Source organism: Micropterus salmoides, unplaced genomic scaffold (assembly GCF_014851395.1).
Source record: "Micropterus salmoides isolate LMB-PRFRI ecotype aquatic unplaced genomic scaffold, ASM1485139v1 Ms_hic_scaffold_2, whole genome shotgun sequence".
NCBI lineage: Eukaryota > Metazoa > Chordata > Actinopteri > Centrarchiformes > Centrarchidae > Micropterus > Micropterus salmoides.
In genome coordinates this window covers 53,370,213-53,389,568 of record NW_024041150.1, presented here as the reverse complement: position 1 = coordinate 53,389,568, position 19,356 = coordinate 53,370,213, and the positions used below count along the sequence as shown (strand labels likewise).

The 19,356-nt window shown below is 41.4% G+C and overlaps 1 protein-coding gene and 1 pseudogene across 3 annotated transcripts in view; one reads left to right on the top strand and one right to left on the bottom strand.

Moving 5' to 3' along the window:
• The window catches only part of LOC119912659 (zinc finger protein 239-like), a 30,413-nt gene extending 15,690 nt beyond the window's left edge, over positions 1 to 14,723 (top strand). The window contains exons 1-2 of one of the 3 annotated variants that reach the window (XR_005446198.1): positions 5,648 to 6,270; positions 6,423 to 6,777. Coding sequence is in view for 2 of the 3 variants with exons in the window: in XM_038731942.1 (XP_038587870.1) it covers positions 6,178 to 6,270; positions 13,133 to 14,083 (1,044 nt within the window). In the remaining variant the exon portion in view is untranslated. Of the gene's footprint in view, positions 1 to 5,647; positions 6,271 to 6,422; positions 6,778 to 13,132 lie in introns of those variants that run through there. The other 2 variants (XM_038731942.1, XM_038731943.1) reach the window with 2 other exon arrangements.
• The window catches only part of LOC119912628, a 337,535-nt pseudogene that overhangs the window by 293,794 nt on the left and 24,385 nt on the right, over positions 1 to 19,356 (bottom strand).

Genomic DNA, 19,356 nt, shown 5'->3' with positions numbered 1-19,356 from the left:
GGTGAGTGAACTCCTTCCAGCTGATGCGAGTGATCTCGCCTGTGAGTCGCGGTAAATAACATCTAAAACTGAGGCGCAGACCTGCTCTGTTTGATCGCAGCACAGTAAAGGGCAGGTTACTGTTTAGAATTGTTATTAATTCTATAAATGATGACGTTATTCTCGTAATATTATGACTTTTTTTCTGGTTTTACCTGTATGTGCTAATAATAATATTAATCCTCTATATGTCATTACTTTATGTTCTTTGCTCATCTTATGTGGTATAATTTCCACTTAGTGTACCAGTGTTTTGATGTAACAATCAACATCCCGCCCCTCCTGTGACACATGGTTTGACTGTCTGTGTATGCAGAGCCAGTGAGCAACGGACTTTAAAAAAAAAAAGCTCATTTATTTTGTCTCCTAATGTGTCTGCTTAAACAGTAAGATGAGAGCATTCATTGATGAACTGACAGTTGTTATAAACTTAATGTGACCATGTGACGGCTAAAGGGGGAACTGTAATAGAACCAAATAGATTTGACCTGTTTGTACTTTTAATAATCCTCTATATGTCATTACTTTATGTCTTTGCTCATCTTATGTGGTGTTATAATTTCCCTAGTGTACCAGTTTTTGATATAATGACCTTCTGTGAGATTGTTTTGTTTCATGCTTTCCTGTGAGAAAGGAGTTTCCACTGTGGCTCAAGGCTGAGAAAGGCTTTTCTGTTGGACTCTCCAATTATTCTCTAGCATTAAATGTCTTCTCTGTTTCTCTGGGTCAGACTCTCTAACAGCCCTCTGGTGTATGAGCTCTGCCCTTCAGCTGAATCACTCTGTTATTCTTACTTTTAATAAGATCACAAAGACAGCTGTTTGTTGTAACGTCTTTATTTCTCAATTTATTCAGAAAAAATACACAATTTACACCAACATCAGACCGCCAGTCCTACGTACTGGTGATATGTTCATCATCCCGTCAGGTCTGTGAGGGCGCTGGATTGAAAATAAATCCAGATTTATAAATGACACTAAAGGCAGGGTAGGTAAGTTTGATTTTGAAAGTATCCAACAGAGAAACTCGCACCTCGTCCCTTCTGGGCTCCTCCCAAAACCACGCCCCCAAAACAAGTGACTGCGTGTTGCCGACACCGCTGAAGGACGAGCGCAGTGCAGCGGCTCACATGAGGGGTAAGAAACAAATAACTTTATCATTATGAAAATAAACAACTAACCCAGCTGTTAGTACTCATTATCAGCTAGCATTTTAATATTGGATCGGTTTAAAAAGACTGACTTTGATTCAGTAACGAGCTGGCTAGCTAACTGTTAGCATCAGGTAGCTGTGCTAACAGCTGTGCTAACATTGGGCAAAGCTAAAAACAGACTGATACACAGTTTCCTGTTTCCATCAGTTACACTACACGAAGGTGAATTTCGTGCTAGACTCATAACACGTACGTTGTTTTGCATGTTAGAGCTTCCATGGTGACAGCAGTATTGTCTCTGAGGACTGCACCCCAGAGCCAAGCACAGACCGGGACAGGACCGGGGTCGAGGCGAAGCAGAGGAGGGAGGGCTGCCGGGGTCCGAGGAAGAAGAGGCAGGACGGGGAGGACGGGTCAAGCGGAGCAGCACATACCTGCGTTAAGCTTCACACTCCAACAACAGCATATGAACAGGTGTATATATACATATTTTAATATCAGTACATTATTTCCTGTGTACTTGTCTCAAAGTTCCTCTGGTGTTTCCCTCTAAGCCCTCTGACTGTCAAAATAAAGTGCTATATAAATGTAAACACTGTAGCACTGTGTGGACACAGAAGTCCTGTTAGAAACAACAAGCCCCTGTTCAATAAAATATCTGATCATGTTGATGAATGTTCTTCCAATTACACCAATCTTTCCCATTTGGGGTTCTAACAACTATATATTCCTTTACAGGCCAGAATCTGAGGACTGTGGACACATCCAGACTACAGTGTTTCCATGCACCACACATGGCTGATCTTCCAGACTCAGGACAGACTAACAGGCAGTTCAGTCAGGCAGCATACAGACAGTTTGTAGTGTGGCAGTGTGGAGCACTTAGACACAGAGTCGTGATACTGAGTTGCTGTTTCTGGAAGACTCACAACTGTTCTCCTGATCCACCAGGACAATACAGAGGTTTAATCCTAGCAGGGTGGAAGACGTAATGTCACTAACTGCTACACAAATATTCCATCCACTGTGTGGATAAATACCTGTACATTGTTCTTGTTTTATTCCCAGGAGGGAGAGAAAAAAGTATATTTTTCCCTGTTCTGGATGATATTTTCATTCTTTTTTTAAATAAAACATTGAAATTGATAATGCCTTTTCTACACTTGCATAAACAATCAAACAACTACATTATGTCTGAAATGACATCCAAATGTGGTATAACACTTGTTTATTGTTATTAAATACTACTAAAACTACAACCTGTATCACAAATAGATTATTTTTAAACGTCAAATAAAATAAGTATATACAGGAAGAAGACAAAGTTTGTCCAGAGGTGTCCTGACTGATTATGAAGACAGTTCAGACTTTACACGTAGCATCGTATCGCTGCTGTGGAGATGATTAATATATCACAGTCACCTCTCTGACATGATTACCACATTTCAAAACCAACCATGTTACTTTTTGTTTTATATTTTGCTGTATCACAGTTGGGGCAGGGACACCTGACTGAACCCCATGTTGACGGGGATCATCAGGTCTCCTGGTTCTGCTTCTAGGCATCTCCTCAGTAGCAGACAGGAGGAGGAGGAGGAGGAGGAGGTCTGCGTTGTAACTGTAGTCCTTCTCACCTTCAATGAGTACAATCTCCACTTCCTGTACTTTTTGTTGTACACCTTGCTGTACCTGATAATACAGAAAGGAGGATCAGCTTAGTGAAAAGTTTGTAACACCTGACATCATTCTCTTATAGAGCAGTTAGCATTTCCACATAAAATGCAATCACATCAATAAATCAGCACCATCTGTCTGTATTCCTCATACTGTTTAATATTTTTTTGACTCATCACTTATAAATGCATTGAGTAAAATGCACAAGAGTTCTCATAATGCAACATACTGAACTGTGTCATCAGCTTTTCTCCTGGCTGGACTGTGGACACGGTGGTTGTAATCCAGGCCAGCCAGCACGGTCCGATCAGTGAATACTGGTGAGAAGTACAGGGTGTTGGAAGACTCAAATCTGACCTGAGGGCACAGTAGAAAGTAGCCTCAAAAAAAGTAAGAATTACCAACATAAAAGCTCCTGTGGTGAGTCATAAAAACTGAACGCTGCTTCTCCTTGTTTAGTTTAGACTCTGGGGACAGAAAGCAGACCTGATCCCAGACGACCTGAGAGGTCCGGATGTATTTTGGCCCTAAACCATTCAGTGCTTTATAAACCAACAGTACTTGTGAAAGATTGCTCAGGAGCCTACTCACCCCTGAGCAGTCACGCTTCCCCACAGTGGAAGACGTCCACCAGCAACTCAGGAGGTGCAAAACTGGCAAGGCCCCTGGGTCTGATGGGATCACTGGAAGGCTGCTCAAGAACTGTGCCCTGGAACTCTCTCCTGTCCTGCACCCACTTTTCAAAGAACCACTACAAACTGCAACTGTCCCCACCTCCTGGAAAACAGCCACCATCATCCCTGTCCCCAAGAAACCCCGCCCCTCTGAACTGAATCATTACAGACCAGTAGCACTCACCTCCATAATCCGCCAAAAGAGGAACAGAAGACGCTGTAGCATGCTTCCTTCGCACTCTACTTCAACATCTGGACTCCCCTGGCCATTATGCCAGGATTCTCTTTGTAGACTTTAGCTTAGCCTTCAACACAATGATGATAACTAAACTCCACCACCTCCATGTGCCGCCTCTCCTCATTCGCTGGATCCATAATTTGTGGACAGACCACAGGCAGTGAGGGTGGGAGGCACCACATCCACCACCATTACTGTCAACACTGGAGCCCCCCAAGGCTGCGCCCGATGCCCCTTTCTCTACACTCTGTACACCGGTGACTGCATTAGCCCTTCTCCCATTACAAAATACTTACTACTCTGATGACACAGCCGTACTCGCCCTCCTCTCTGACACAGAATCAGTTGCACAAAACGGTGTAAGGACAGTCACCTCCTCCTCAACGTCACCGACGTAGTCGAGTCGACTGAAGGACATAAGTCCTTTAATCCCTGAAATATTCTTCAGGTGCAGAAAAGATCATCGGTGCCAACCTGCCCTCCATTCAGGACTTATACATTTCCAGAGTCAGGAACCGGGCAGGAAACATCACTGCAGATCCATCTCACCCCGGACTCAACCTGTTCCAGCTCCTCCCCTCTGGTAGGCTCTACAGAGCACTGTACGCCAAAACCAACAGACTCAGGAACAGTTTCTTCCCACAAGCCATCACTCTGATGAACAGCTGACTCACAGTGTCAGGAACAATTCCTGTGCAATAACCCAGTAACTCTGCCTCTAATCAGCACCTGTTTACTGGTTTCCACTTATTATTTATTCACCATTATCTATTTCAGAGCTGTTCATATTGTTATATTTTTATTTTCTATATACTGGATACCAAATCCACCTACCTCAAGTAAATAACTCCTAGCTCACTGCACTATTTATCAATCTGTCTGTATTGTTTTTGTTCAGAGTGTGTATATTTGTGTTCTTTATTCTCTAGCCTGTGTCTAATTTCATTATAGTGTTTTTGTATTATTGTATGAGTAAACACATTGTGAGCAATGTACAATCCTGAGTCAAATTCCTCCTATGTGTACACATACCTGGCAAATAAAGATGATTCTGATGGTCGGCTGACTTTGTAATTGTCTCAATGTGGCTGCTTAAATTCAGGTCTGAGTCCAGAAGTAATGTTGGTATGAAAGGGGACGTATAGCGTAGAATATGGACCAGCTACTGTATGGGGTCACGTTCCTCCGTGGATATTTCCTGTGCCCAATGTGGACTTGAATCTTCTAGAGAAGAAGAAAGAATGGAGTGAAAGTAATGTGGATAAAATTGGATATTTGGTTCAAGATTATGTGAAGAGGAATTATTATAATTATATGCTATTATTTACTGACGGATCAAAGGATCCAGGGGCTGAACATGTAGGATCAGGAGCACACATATCTGAGTTTGATGTAGTTATATGTAAAAGAATTAATGATAAATTATCTGTATATACAGCTGAAATGGTTGCCGTTATTTTAGGGTTACACTGGATAGAAGAGGTGAGGCCTGAGACTCCACTGCAGCCCTGTGTAGTTTGAATTCATAAAAGACAGTAAGAGATGATCTGTTGATTGAAATATGTACAATAATGCTGAGAATACAAAGAGCTGGAGTTGATGTGCAGTTTGTTTGAGTCCCTGCTCATGTTGGAGTTGAGGGGAATGAGAAAGCGGACGAGATTGCAAAGACGGCGTTGAAATTAAAAGATAATAATAATGAAAGTTCCCTTTGGAAAAGGAGAGGCCAAATCATTCATTAGAAAAGCAGCGAGTGACGTAAGGCAGAAGAAGTGGGACACAGAAACTACAGCATACAGAAATCAATGAAGGTGAAGGGTTTCAAAGGGAAATGCAGAAGAGATGAAGTGTTTCTTTCAAGATGAAGGTTTGGACATACTGGGTTAAAATCAACGCTTTAATTAAAGGCAAAATGTCTGATAAATGTGAGGTTTGTAATGTTCCTGAAAATGTCGAGCATGTCATCATGAAGTGCAGTAAAGGAACATCTTACGTGACAAGATATATGAATTAGGACGGGATTTAGAAGGGGTTTTAGGGATGAGTGAGGAAACAAGGGAGAGCTGCAAAGCCCTCTTTAATTTTCTCAAATCTACAGGATTAGATCATCACATATAGTCTTTTTGTTTGTTTGTTTTTGTTTTGTTGAGTTTTGTTTTCTATGTATTTATTCACCTTTTTTAACCTGAAGTACTAAAACCTGTTGCTGTTACACACTCCGGTACAGTAGGGGGCGGTATGCACCTGAACAAGCTGGTTGCGACCCGCCATAAAAACACAGAGAAGAAGAACTTCCTTTAACTTCCGTCACGTCTCGCGGGCTGCAGGACTTGATCCGAAGAGCTCCGACAGTCCCAGAGGAGACCTGCTGGATCTCAGAGACCAGGACCAAGAGCGGGATGGAGGAGGACAACCAGGACCCGGAGCCCCGGAGCAACAACGTCCCCGGAGGACAAACAGCAGGCTCGAGCTCTGATAGCACCGATGTTCAGGTCAGTGTTCATGAACACAGCTAGCAGCTAACAAGAAGCTAACGTGGCGTTAGCTCGGCCTGGTTCCGACACGTAGCTTCATATTGACTGTAAACAAGATGTAATGTAGCAGGATTCAACAGTGGAGCCATCAGAACCCCGTATCTCTACAGAACCCACACTTAATGTGACGGTCGGACCCGGAGAGGAGGAGGAGCAGGAGGAGGAGGAGGAGGAGGAGGAGGTCTCTTGTAGCATGTAGCCTGCTGCCTGGGTGTTAGCATGCTAGCTAGCTGGACAAAGCTAACGTTAACTTCCGGTTCGGCCGTTAACTTTTTACCGTCCCTGAATGAAAAACGCCTGTTCAAGGCATCCGAGGTGAAACGAGTGTAGTTCTTGAACCATTTGGAATAAATGCATAAATCTGAGTAATATTTCCTAAATATAAACCTACAGCTTGCACTAACTGAAGTGTTTTCAACATAGCTGGACCTGTCACAGGATATTTGGCAACCCAAGTTAGCATTTTGCAGAGAAACGGAGATGTTATCTGGTATTACGTTAATGGACACGCAGGAAATGTTACATTACGAACTTCCATCTGACTCGATGCTAACAGCAGCATCAGAAACGAAAGCTGAAGCAGCAGAAGTCAGTAATTATGTCGTAGTAATGTAATAATGCTATGCCACGTTAGCTACACTCATTCATATGAAGTAACATTAAATGTCTGCATTTCATTACTACCTACTTGTTTGGATTGTTACAAATAATTTGCTTTAAAAGTACCAAGTAGTCACACAGTGATTAAAAATACTTCTTCATCCTATTCATTTTACAGTCACATCGTAGCCTCATAATTGTAAAGAAGTGCCTAGAAATTCCCACCCTTGAGGTGATACGTCGAGATATGTAATCGAGTCGTTGACCTGATAATTGATGATCAAATCGTGAGACCAGTGAAGAAGCACACCCCTACTAGCACAGTGTCTGTCTCACTGGCTGTGCAAGGCTATTTCAGCTGGTGAATTTTCCCCCTGACGGCGTCAGGGCGCACTCCATGGGAGGGGTCTGTCTCCACGGTGGGATGGCGGCGGATGACATCTGCAGGGCGGCCTCTGACCTACACCGTGCTCGTTCGTCCGTCTCCCGTTTCTCGCTGTCTCACTCACTACTGAGTGTTCTGTCTAAGTGATTGTCCTCTGAGTGTGCGGTGCGTCTCCTCCCAACCGGACAGTGAGGGAAAGACACGGTTTGGTTAATTTTCGGTACCTTAAGGGGGAAAAAATGCAAACATTAAATTGCAGCTGGTTTAAGTTTGTAAACCAAATGAGTTTACAATTTTTTTTAACAAACTTCCAAATTACATCCAATAAACAAATTCTATAAAATAGAATAATAAAATACTACTGCAAATATCAAGTTCTCCATTAAATAAAATATTCTAAAATAACAATACCACATATAGCTAATAAAATAGAATATGAAATATATTGTAACGGACCGGATGACTTGTTGGTGTTTATTGTTAAGTCAGAATGTCACTAATAAGATTGTTCTAGTCAGCTAAGGCAGGAATGGCTGTTTACCATAAGCACTGTGTTTTCCAGTGTTCCAGGATGTGCGTGAATGTGTTTTGCCTGTCCGTGAATTTGTGATATGTTTGGCAGTAGCGATGAGCAGAGAGTTAACGCGGACAAAAAATCATGTAGCCTATAGAAAACATGTGACACAAGGCAAAGGTGGTGCTGAAAAGTTAAGGGAGAAAGAGTTTGCTCGAGGCAGGTGCTGCAAGTGCCTTTGTTTTTTATTTACCTTTGCATAAATTAAATGGTCAAAGTGCTTTTTACTCAGTGTAAAGTAAATTACATGTATCCATTTAGATTTAATGTACACATGTAATATGTTTTATACTTTTTGTGGATATTATCCACATATTACATATTAAGTAATTTTATTTCCGTACTCTATAGACACCTTATTTTGAAAACCGGATGTTGTCACATGTGTATCCTCGCGCGAAATTCATCAAGTTCAACCCAATATGATAAATAAAGTTGTAGGTGATTCTCTCATACTGCAACACTTGTCTTTGTAAAGAGACAAACTGACAGGACAAAGTCTCTAACCTGCCGGTCAGCTCGCTCTGGGCCGTTGAGTTACCATAAAGGCTTGAATACGTGTGCACTCCAAATGTAGTTGCGGCTAGCTTAATTGTCTTCTCAGAAACACTCAAAGCGGGTCAGAGTGTTCAGTTTTTCTAAGAAGTCAGCCACAGATGGAGTGGATGTGCTAGGAGACAACTCAGCAGAACAGTGTCTGTAAACGGCCATTTTTGCGTCTTTGTGCAACATTTTAAAATGCTTCCACATTGCCGACATATCAACGTAATTGTTCTGTAAAATTTAATCGATCTTTTGACTTATTTTGATTAATTTCGGTGGCCGAACAATCGGTGCATCCCTAGATCTCCTCCTGTTGGAAGCCAGATTTTATAAATAAAACAAACGTTTGACCTACATGTATGAAACTTCCTGTTGACTTTAGGGTATGAGTTCTTGAGGCTTTTTTGTGTCTTGATGTGATACATGTCCCCAGAAAATTTCGTGCATGTAGGTTGAACGTGGATGAGGGGATCATTTTTCCCAATTTTGTAGGTGGCGCTAGCGAGTCATTTTGCCACGCTCATGCGCGAAACCCATAAAATACGAAATTTTTCACCACTTCTGACATGTGTGCAAAGTCTGGTAAGTATGTTTAGCCCCCCAAACTTGAGCTTACTTTGCAGAAAAAAAATAAAAATAAATTAAAGCTGCAAGCAGCGTTGGGCGGGCCCTCGCACTTGTAGCGCGTCCGCGCGTGAACCGGCCGAGTTGCATATTCTGGAGCTCTGCCGGTGCGGCTGTGAATTTCCTACGCGGTTCCGACGCCGCATGAAGGTGCTATATGTCACTTCCTGTGTCCCCTATGTGGAGCTACATAGCACTTGCCGCTATGAATATAAATCGGTATTGGTGTGTAGATGTCTGCGGGGTGGGAGAGTTATCAAGCACGTAAAGTTTGTTTCAGATGTGAGCATGTACACTGAACAATAATGTACCCAAACAATAAAATAAATTCCTTTTATATTTCCCTGCCTTGTTGTTTATGTGTACATACAGAGGAAGAATGTGAGAACAGCACACATTTCATCGTTACTGTGTGTTAGAGCATGGGAGAACAGTGGATACTTTTAATACAGCCCACACCCCTAATACTGTGTAACTATAACAAGTAGAGAACAGAAGAAAAAGATGTTCTTTCTTTACAACTGTCTGCATAGCTTATTCATATTGTGTAATGAATGAAAATAAATAGGCCTACTAGGCTCCTCTCTACTTTGACATTTAAGATTAGCTTGTTTGATCCACCTTCATACACATGTGACATTACTGTACAACTTGAGAAAGGTGAGTTGTTTTCTGCTCCAGCCTGCCTAAAAGAAAAGCGTTTTTGGGATTAAATGGACTTTATTAGCTGCTGCAGTGCAGGATGAACTCAGAATAGACCCATTTCTCACCTTATTATTCAAAATCATGCAACGAAGAAGAAGAAATGCATAATAAATCCTGGGACAAAATCTGTCCACAAATACTGTACAGCATGTAGTCTAATGAACAAGACTTGTGTTATAGCTGACTTGGGCAGTGAAATGTTTTTTAAATTCATGTGGTCATAGTTGTCCACAACTCAAATCAAAATATAAGAAGAAATGTTTTATACCACCTCAAGAAGGCTTCCTATCAGAAAGGTAGGAAGGTATTTCAAATGTACAACTGCAGTACTTAAATCTAAGTAATTTCCCTGACATTTTTGTGTTACTTTACTTTTAATAGACGCATGTAACAGGTTTTATACTTCCTGTGAGTATAATCCAATCAATCTTATTTTCATACTGTATATCCGTTGTGTAATTTGATAAATTGTGTTGTATGTCGTGCTCGCATCTCAGAGAAGACTCTGACTGCAACATGCGTCTTTGTAAAGAGAGAAACAGACAGAAAAAGTCTCTAACTCTGCCTGTCAGCTCGCTCTGCTCTGTTAAAACTGAATTTACCATACAGAATTGAATACGAGTGCACTCCAGATTTAGCTGCAGCCAGCTGACCGTGTGCTTCTCTCTATACCGCAGTTCTGTGTCCATGCATGCAGCAAACTGAAAGCACTGTCTGTCGGAGCGTCTACGTGAAACGAGAAGGAAGACATTGCTGGTAGTAGTGTCTTCAGAGTTGTTAAACACCTCAGCGCACTGAAGGAAGCCATCTGACTGTGTGAGGGGCAAGATCGTTGATGTCTGCAGGCAGAGTAAGAGCTCTCCTGTCTGACTGGTCCACCAATAGCAGAGAAGATGACCCCTTGAGACACAGCCCCTCCTCATTTGCATAATGAGGCAGAAATGCATACAAAAATTTAAAAAGACAGGCAGAAATAATACCATGGGTGAAAATAAATAAGGTAAATAAATACAAAGGAAGAATAAAACAGACAAAAATATTAAAACACACACATAAATAAATACATTAAAAAATTAGTAATAAATAAGTTGAATAAACAAATAAGGTAATTATAACAAAGGTGAATAAGTAAAGGCACTAATTAAAATATAAACATTATGTCTCCTTGTATAATTTAATTACTACCTACATTTATTTATTTACTTTATATTTTTGTGTATTTAATTGGATGCTTATTTATTTATTGAGCATTTATTTATTTCTGTATTTATTTCTGGCTGTGTCAGGATCGGTCCTCCATAGCGGGGTGGGAGAGTTATCAAGCACGTAAAGTTTGGTTCAGATGTGAGCATGTACACTGAAGTTACAACAACTTCCTGTGTCATGGCGAAGACTTGATCTCTGACGCCACGCCACGGACACACCCATTGACGAAAACACATTTATGAGAGAAACTTCACTTTGCAAGGCTGCAGCATCACACACACACCTCTGTATTATGCATGCAGTGGAAAGATCAGATTTAGCAGTGAGGAAATGCTTGTGAGTTTAACCCACAATCACTATCATGCCCTATAAAGACTTTGCTGTGGATTGAGCGTATTCAGAAGACAACACAGTGATTTTTTTTTTTTTTTTTTTTGTGACTTTACTTTCAGGGAATTTGTTTCCTTGTAAATTTGACACTTTGATCTAGGATTTCTTTTCCCGGTTTATTAACCCCCACCCTGGCTCCCTATTTTTAGGACATGTAAAATAGTCAATTTAAATATGTGAATACACTTAGGATAATTAAGTGTACAGATGGGGTGCAGCCCACGAATACATGGTAACCTCGAGTTAATCACGAACAAAACCAGCTCGGAGCAGTTTAGAGTGAATTGCGGTGGCAACAGACCTCGGGTAACGCCTATCCAACTTTCGTAGTACGGGTTAATTAGGAAGTTACACCCGACGTCACGTAGTTACTCCTGAAGGAGGTCACTGGACTCTGAAACTGGGGTCGACAAAGACATGGCGGAGATGGGAGAGGAGCAGGTTCTATAACATACAGAATCTTACATTTATTGTAAATATTTGATTATTTAATTTCATGAGACAAAACTGAAGAAGTAAAAATTTCCAAAAAAATGGAAAAAATGTCCAAATTGGGCTCAAAGTGTCAGTATTCTGTGTGGCCACCATTATTTTCCAGCACTTTAACCCTTTTGGGCGTGGAGTTCAGCAGAGCTTCACAGGTTCCCACTGGAGTCCTCTTCCACTCCTCTATGACGACATCACGGAGCTGGTGGATGTTGGAGACCTTGCGCTCCTCCACTTTCCATTTGAGGCCCCACAGATGCTCAGTAGGGTTTAGATCTGGACTCGTATGTCTATTTCCCAACAAGACAAAAACTGCTGTATGGTCTTGGCCACCGTGCTGCTGCTCTGTTTCAGGGTCTTGGCAGTCTTTTTATAGCCTCGGCCATCTTTATGTAGAGCAGCCATTCTTTCCTGCCATTAGGTGCCATGTTTGACTTCCAGTGCCCTCTATGTAATGTACAACGTATTCAGTATGTGCCCAGTAATCCATCCACCTCACAGGTGTGGCATATCAAGATGCTGATCAGACACCATGGGTAGTGGACAGGTGTGCCTTAGGCTGGCCACAATAAAATTCCACTTGAAAATGTATATACTTTGCTGCTGCAAACATTAATATTGCTGCTGTAGAAACAACATTTAGCTGTATTTAAAACACTAAATTCTAATCCTAAAAATGAATGTAAAAACAACCAGGCAGCTAATATGCACACTTCAATATATGTTTATTTATCGCAAGCCATGTCATCTCAATATCAAACATATTATCGCATATTGAATATTGTCCTCACACTGTGCAGGCTTACCTCATGCCTGTTGTGTCTGGTCTTACCAAATAACCATTACCAAATGATTGTTGATGAGTATTGATAGATGTATTGCTAAAAAATCAGATTGTTAAGCAGTCTCAATAAGGGTATCAATAAAAATGAACAATCCCCATCCCTACTCTTGTGCAATTCCTGCAATGCTTTCAAAATAATTCCAGCTGTCTTTTCAAATTTTCTACAGGAAATCTAAATTGCTGGTTTTACCTTAATTCCTGATTCTTCTATAGCTCAAACGTGAAAAACAAACGGTAGCCTTTACACAATTTGCTTGAGTACTTCAGTGTGAACAGTCAGGCATTGATGGTAATAACATACTGATCATTTATTTACTGATTGTGTATGACTGAGTGTGATAGACAGTACATACTTAGTATGTGGTACAGTAGGTTAATGTGATTTCAATGATGTGCTCTAATGTCATTTATGATTTTTGATAGCTCGCTCTATATCTCACTGTTTTTCTTTCTGTTGATATAGAGGACAAGAAGAGAGGGACTCAAACGTCACAGCTGTCAGCACTGTGACAAATCCTTCAAAACATCAGGTGAGCTAAAAATCCACCAACGAGTTCACACTGGAGAGAAACCGTACAGCTGTGACCAGTGTGGGAAAACTTTCACTCGATCAGGTCACCTAAAAACCCACCAACGTGTTCACACTGGCGAGAAACTGTACGGCTGTGAACAGTGTGGGAAAACTTTCACTCAATTGTGTCACCTAAAAACCCACCATCGTGTTCACACTGGCGAGAAACTGTACGGCTGTGAACAGTGTGGGAAAACTTTCACTCGATCAGGTAACCTAAAACTCCACCAACGAGTTCACACTGGAGAGAAACCGTACAGCTGTGACCAGTGTGGGAAAACGTTCATTACTGCAGGTAAACTAAAAATTCACCAACGTGTTCACACTGGCGAGAAACTGTACGGCTGTGAACAGTGTGGGAAAACTTTCACTCAATTGTGTCACCTAAAAACCCACCATCGTGTTCACACTGGCGAGAAACTGTACGGCTGTGAACAGTGTGGGAAAACTTTCACTCGATCAGGTCACCTAAAAGAGCACCAACGAGTTCACACTGGAGAGAAACCGTACTGGTGTGAACAGTGTGGAAAAACTTTCACTCGATCAAGTAACCTAAAACTCCACCAACGAGTTCACACTGGAGAGAAACCATACTGGTGTGAACAGTGTGGAAAAACATTCACTACATCAGGTGAACTTCAAATCCACCAACGTGTTCACACTGGAGAGAAACCGTACTGGTGTGAACAGTGTGGAAAAACTTTCACTCAATCAGCTCACCTAAAAAAGCACCAACGTGTTCACACTGGAGAGAAACCGTACAGTTGTGGCCAATGTGGCAAATCTTTTACCGACAGGAGAAACCTTAGAAGACACAAATGCATCCACAATGCGTCACTGTGACATTTTTCACAGAGCCGAGCTAGCTGTTTCCTTCTGCCCTAAATACCACCACCTGTTATCATGTGACTGTGCTGGATTAACGTCATGTGATGACAGCTGAGGAAGTTTGATTTGGAAAGAGCTGGAAAGCGTCAGTCTGGAGGTTTTATCAGCCAATAGTGAAACTGCAGTAGCCAGGTTTCAACCAGTAGAGGGCAGTCTCTGCATTTTTATAGCACTAGATGTAGAATTCACATGGTTGACTGTAAAATGAGATTTGGACCTGAATCCATCAACAACACTACTAAATACTCATACCGATTGTTTATCAGCTGAAATAAGAGGTCTCTCCTCTGGTAAAGCCGGTGGCAGTAGGCCTGTAAAAGATGTAGACTGTGCTTCTTGCACAATTTAATAATATGATTAAATCAATATGACTTATTGATTTAATAACCCACTGAAATAATATTAGGCTTATACTAGTGGTAAACCATATGAAATTATAATATTATACTAATGGTATAATATGGAATTAACATTGTGCTTTTATTACTTTCAAATCACATTGATGACCGTTATGATTCCTCTCTGTAGCCCCATTCTTAAAAAACCTGGCCTTGATCATCTAAACATGGACAATTACAGACCAATATCCAATTTAATATTTAAGCAAAATCCTTGAAAAGGTTGTTGCTTCACTATTGTGATCTTATTTGGATATAAATGGTCTTTTTGAACCTTTTCAGTCAGGTTTTTGCCCATCTCATAGCACTGAAATTGCTCTTCTGCGTGTTGTTAACGACATTCTTTTGTCCATGGATTCAGGGTTGATAAACTGCCATTCTGCCATGAACTACTTATTTCTCGGCTTTCTGATATCAGCATCACTGGTTCCGCTCTTTCCTGGCTTATTTCCTATATTAGCGACAGAAATATTATATCAGCATACAAGGTCATAATTCTGCCACGATTTCACTTACACAGGGTGTTCCTCAAGGTTCAGTTCTTGGTCCACTATTGTTCATCTATATACACCCACTTGGTAACATCATAGGCAGGCATGGACTTCAATTCCATTGCTATGCTGATGACATCCAAATTTATTTCACCACCAGCTCCGATAGGCCATCCCTGCCTGACTCACTCAATGCATGTATCAGGGACATCAAGCATTGGATGTCCCTTAACTTCCTCAAATTAAATGACAATAAAACTGAGATGTTAGTGATCGGCTCTGCTGCCTCAGTCAAAAGGGTGGACCAGTCCTTCTATATTGATGGTTTCCATATTAATCAAAACTCAGCAGAGTTCTCACCTCCACCAGGCGTTCTGTTCACATTACTCCGGTACTTCATGACCTTCACTGGCTACCCTTGGCATCACGTATCCAAATTTTGAGATCAAGACATATAGACTATGGATTTTGAGTTAGGAAACTTTTGAAATACCTATTAACTGGTAAAAATGATTACCTTGACTCTTCCTCACCAGGTCATTTCACAGGTATAATGAGAGAGAGTGACTGAAACCGATTAGTTTTTTAAGCGTATAGTAATATTATCTGAAGAGTTTAAGTTCATAGCTTCTGTTGAAAGTCAACCATGGAGAATTTGTCGGTATTTTTTTTTAGTAATAAATCTTGTATTTGAACGAAACGGAAGGACCTCCGCGAGTGCTTTTACACAAACAAGGTCACTATCCTCCTCCAAAAAAGGCATCTGAGGAACAACAAAATAATTGAAAGAGACACCAGGACACTGCTAATGATGTGTCTGCTTAAACAGTAAGATGAGAGCATTAATTGATTAACTGACAGTTTGTTATAAACTTAATGTGACCATGGGACGGCCAGAGGGGAAACTGTAATAGAAACGAATAGATTTGACCTGTTTGTACTTTTAATAATCCTCTATATGTCATTACTTTATGTTCTTTGCTCATCTTATGTGGTGTTATAATTTCCACAAAGTGTACCAGTGTTTTGATATAATGACCTTCTGTGAGATTGTTTTGTTTCATGCTTTCCTGTGAGAAAGGAGTTTCCACTGTGGTTCAAGGCTGAGAAAGGCTTTTCTGTTGGACTCCACAATTATTCTCTAGCATTAAATGTCTTCTCTGTTTCTCTGGGTCAGACTCTCTGGTGTATGAGCTCTGCCCTTCAGCTGATTCACTCTGTTGTTCTTACTTTAATAAATATCACAAAGGCAAGTTTTTTTTTGTTTTTATTTCTTCAGATGTTGATAGTATTGGAGAGATTAAGATATTTATCTATGATGCATTTTAGCTAATGGAAATATGAAGTTACTTTGCGCCATACGTCACTCTGTGTTGCATGTTGGGACCTGGTTCCAGCTTTTTAAACCATATTAAATTTTTTGATATACGTATTTGGTATTTATTATACACTTTGTATACATATAGGTGAAAATATTTTTTTCAAAGTAATACATTAATGTAAAACACTCAAGCAACAAGTATTTTCAACAAAAAGTGTAAACGCTCTTTCCAGATTGTGTCCATTTCTTCTATTTTGTACTAAATCGGGTCCGTCGATCGTGGTCTCATCATTCAGGACACAAAGAGAGTTGCTTCAATTTTGGCTAAAACTGCATTAAAGTCTCTAATGAAGCAAGCAAAGGAAAATAAAGCCTGCACATCCAGCCATCTCACCGACTACTTCTGATCAAAGCAAACGGCGGCTCTGTGGGTGAAATCAGCTGATGAAAGAATAAATGAAAGCTGCTGTGCTAAAAAAAATGGTTGGATTGATGTGATTGAACGCAGTGATCGATTGATGACGAGTGATTGGACTTAAATAAAATGTATGGAGTATATCAGAAGAGGAAATAAACAGAAAGCCTAATACTGAGCTAAAGTAAAATTAGATATGAGTTATATAATTTCAACATATAGTCTAATGAATCCAAAGACACCGTGATCATATTCTGGGTTATTCAATAACAATAGCAGGCTGACTGGCTAGGCACGGGGAAGAGCCGGGAGGACGCCGTGGAGGAGGTCCGAGGGGAGAGGGCAGGGTGGTGAGCCCAGCCGACAGAACAGAGGACGGAGGTGACTGAACCTGGAGGGAAGACAGACAGACAGGGAAAGACGCAGGTAAAACAAAGTACAGGGAAACAGTGATGACACAGATTACTCAGGAGCTTGAATGATGAGGCGGCACCAGGTTAGGAGCAACGACGATCAAGCAGGGGCTGACTGGAGAACCGGGTTGAAGTACTGTCAGAGATGAGGCCTTCCTAGCACGTGTGACGGTGAAGATCTCCTGAGCCGGATAAAGCCAGAAATCACAGGATCTAAAAAGCCCTCACCGACCTAAGCCAAGAAAAAGAACCTCTCTCTGGCCGGCAACGATGAGGGGGCTGTGGGAGAGGGTGCTTAGAGAGAGGGGTTAACGGCGGTTAAGATACGAATGTCTCCCACAATTTGCAGAAAAACTGGACATCAGCGGGCGGATTGTCCGAATCCTCAGACGTGGAGAAAGAGTGGACATGTAAAATCTGACTGAGAGGGTGGAGAGGAGGCTGGGTGGACCCTGGGGAAGGGCCGGCCTGTCGCACACATCAGTGAGTGAGTCTCAACCTTTAACTGACTATGACAAAATAATGCTTGCAATAACACACAGTGAAGCAGAGAACTGTCCCATTAACTTGATGGGATGCGATCTTATTATTTATTTTTGCATTGTTCTGACCGAACATCCAGAGAGGTTAAAAGTTACGAGACTGCAGTTTCCATTTCAAATGGTGAAATACAGTCAGGAGGCACTAAGTTATGTCTGAGTGGGCTCTGGCGCCATCTAGTGTGTCTGCCACTGTGCTTACAGCCTGTTTATTGGACAAGCAAGGCTGCTGCTTATTCTGTTTGTCCTGCCCAATCTCAGCTGTTTCAAGGGGATTTTTGCTCACATGTGGCACTGGCTGTATCTGCTGATTGGAAATGGAAGCAGCTTGGAGAGAGACCCAGCCCGATGGCCACTCTGTCTCTCTGTACATCAAACACAGCTTATATAGGATGTGTTTAGGTATCTGTTGGGTACCATAGAATAGTTTGAGTCTGCATAGTAAAAGGTCAAACCCATAGAAGGGTACAGTGCTATCTTGAGGTAACAAAACAAGGGGTGAGAGGTCAAATTTTATAGAAGGGTTCAGTCGATACATAACCACCAATCACTGCTCTTCTCCGTAGAAGGTCACTGACCCTCAGTCCTGCTGCTACAGTACTATTTTGAACTGCTATGAGTCAAATGCATAAGTATTGGAAACTACAAAGTCTTTCAGTCTGGGGGAAGAAGCTGGTGCTGCGACAGCAGATCTCTACCCAGACAGCAGCAGGATGAACCAACTGTGGCTGGGTGGTACTGTCCTTTCTCATCCTTTGGGCTCTGTGTAGTGATGAAGACAAACTTCCACAATAAAAGTCTGGAACCAGCAGAAGATCTGTGGCCAGAATATGATCACAGACATGTGACTGTCAGGTCAAATTAAACAACATGTAAACATTTATAGGCCTTTGTGTTTCTCTGTTTGTGCTTTTAATACCTGCTGCTGCCACAGAGAAGAGATCCTCCCCAAATATTATTCCCAACTACCAGTATTTATTTATTAAGTGAGCATCACATCAACATGTTGTTGTTATATTTCTAATTTCTTCTGTATTAACGGAGACTAAAGAGGTTTGCAGGCTACATTCACAACACACAGTTTTCCTTCAGTGGCTTTGTGTTTGCATCTGTTTGGGCTGCTCATTAATGCAGCTGAATAGCCAGCTGATGTCCACATGTTCAGCTCTCTGCCTCCTATTCAAGCTGATCACCTGAAGAGAGGTGAAAATGCGCATCAGTCGCCTTTTCAAGCAGCTGATCCCCATTTGAATAGAGAGCCGACCTGGACAAACACACGATGGCCCGTTAAGTGAACAAACAGCTTCACTGTGATGTTAATGATGTGTTTGGACTCTCTTAGCTGCCGAGAGAAGCAGCAGATGTTTGTGAACAAACTGTCTGTTTCATCTGATTTCACCATTTAAACAGTAACCGTAATATAGCTACTCCTTTGTGGCCCGGGGAGAAAGTCCCAGACTCCCTTCAACAATCCTGCAGTTTAGTGACTTGTTGAGTTAGAGGACACTTTAGAAACTTTGTGAAACGCTGTCTACGACTAATTCTTAATGATTCTGCCTTCCTGTAAATTCAACATTAAATGTAACACATGAAGTTATTTCTGTCTTTGTTGTACAAAAAGCTTCAGCAGGATATTTTCATGAGCCTCTGA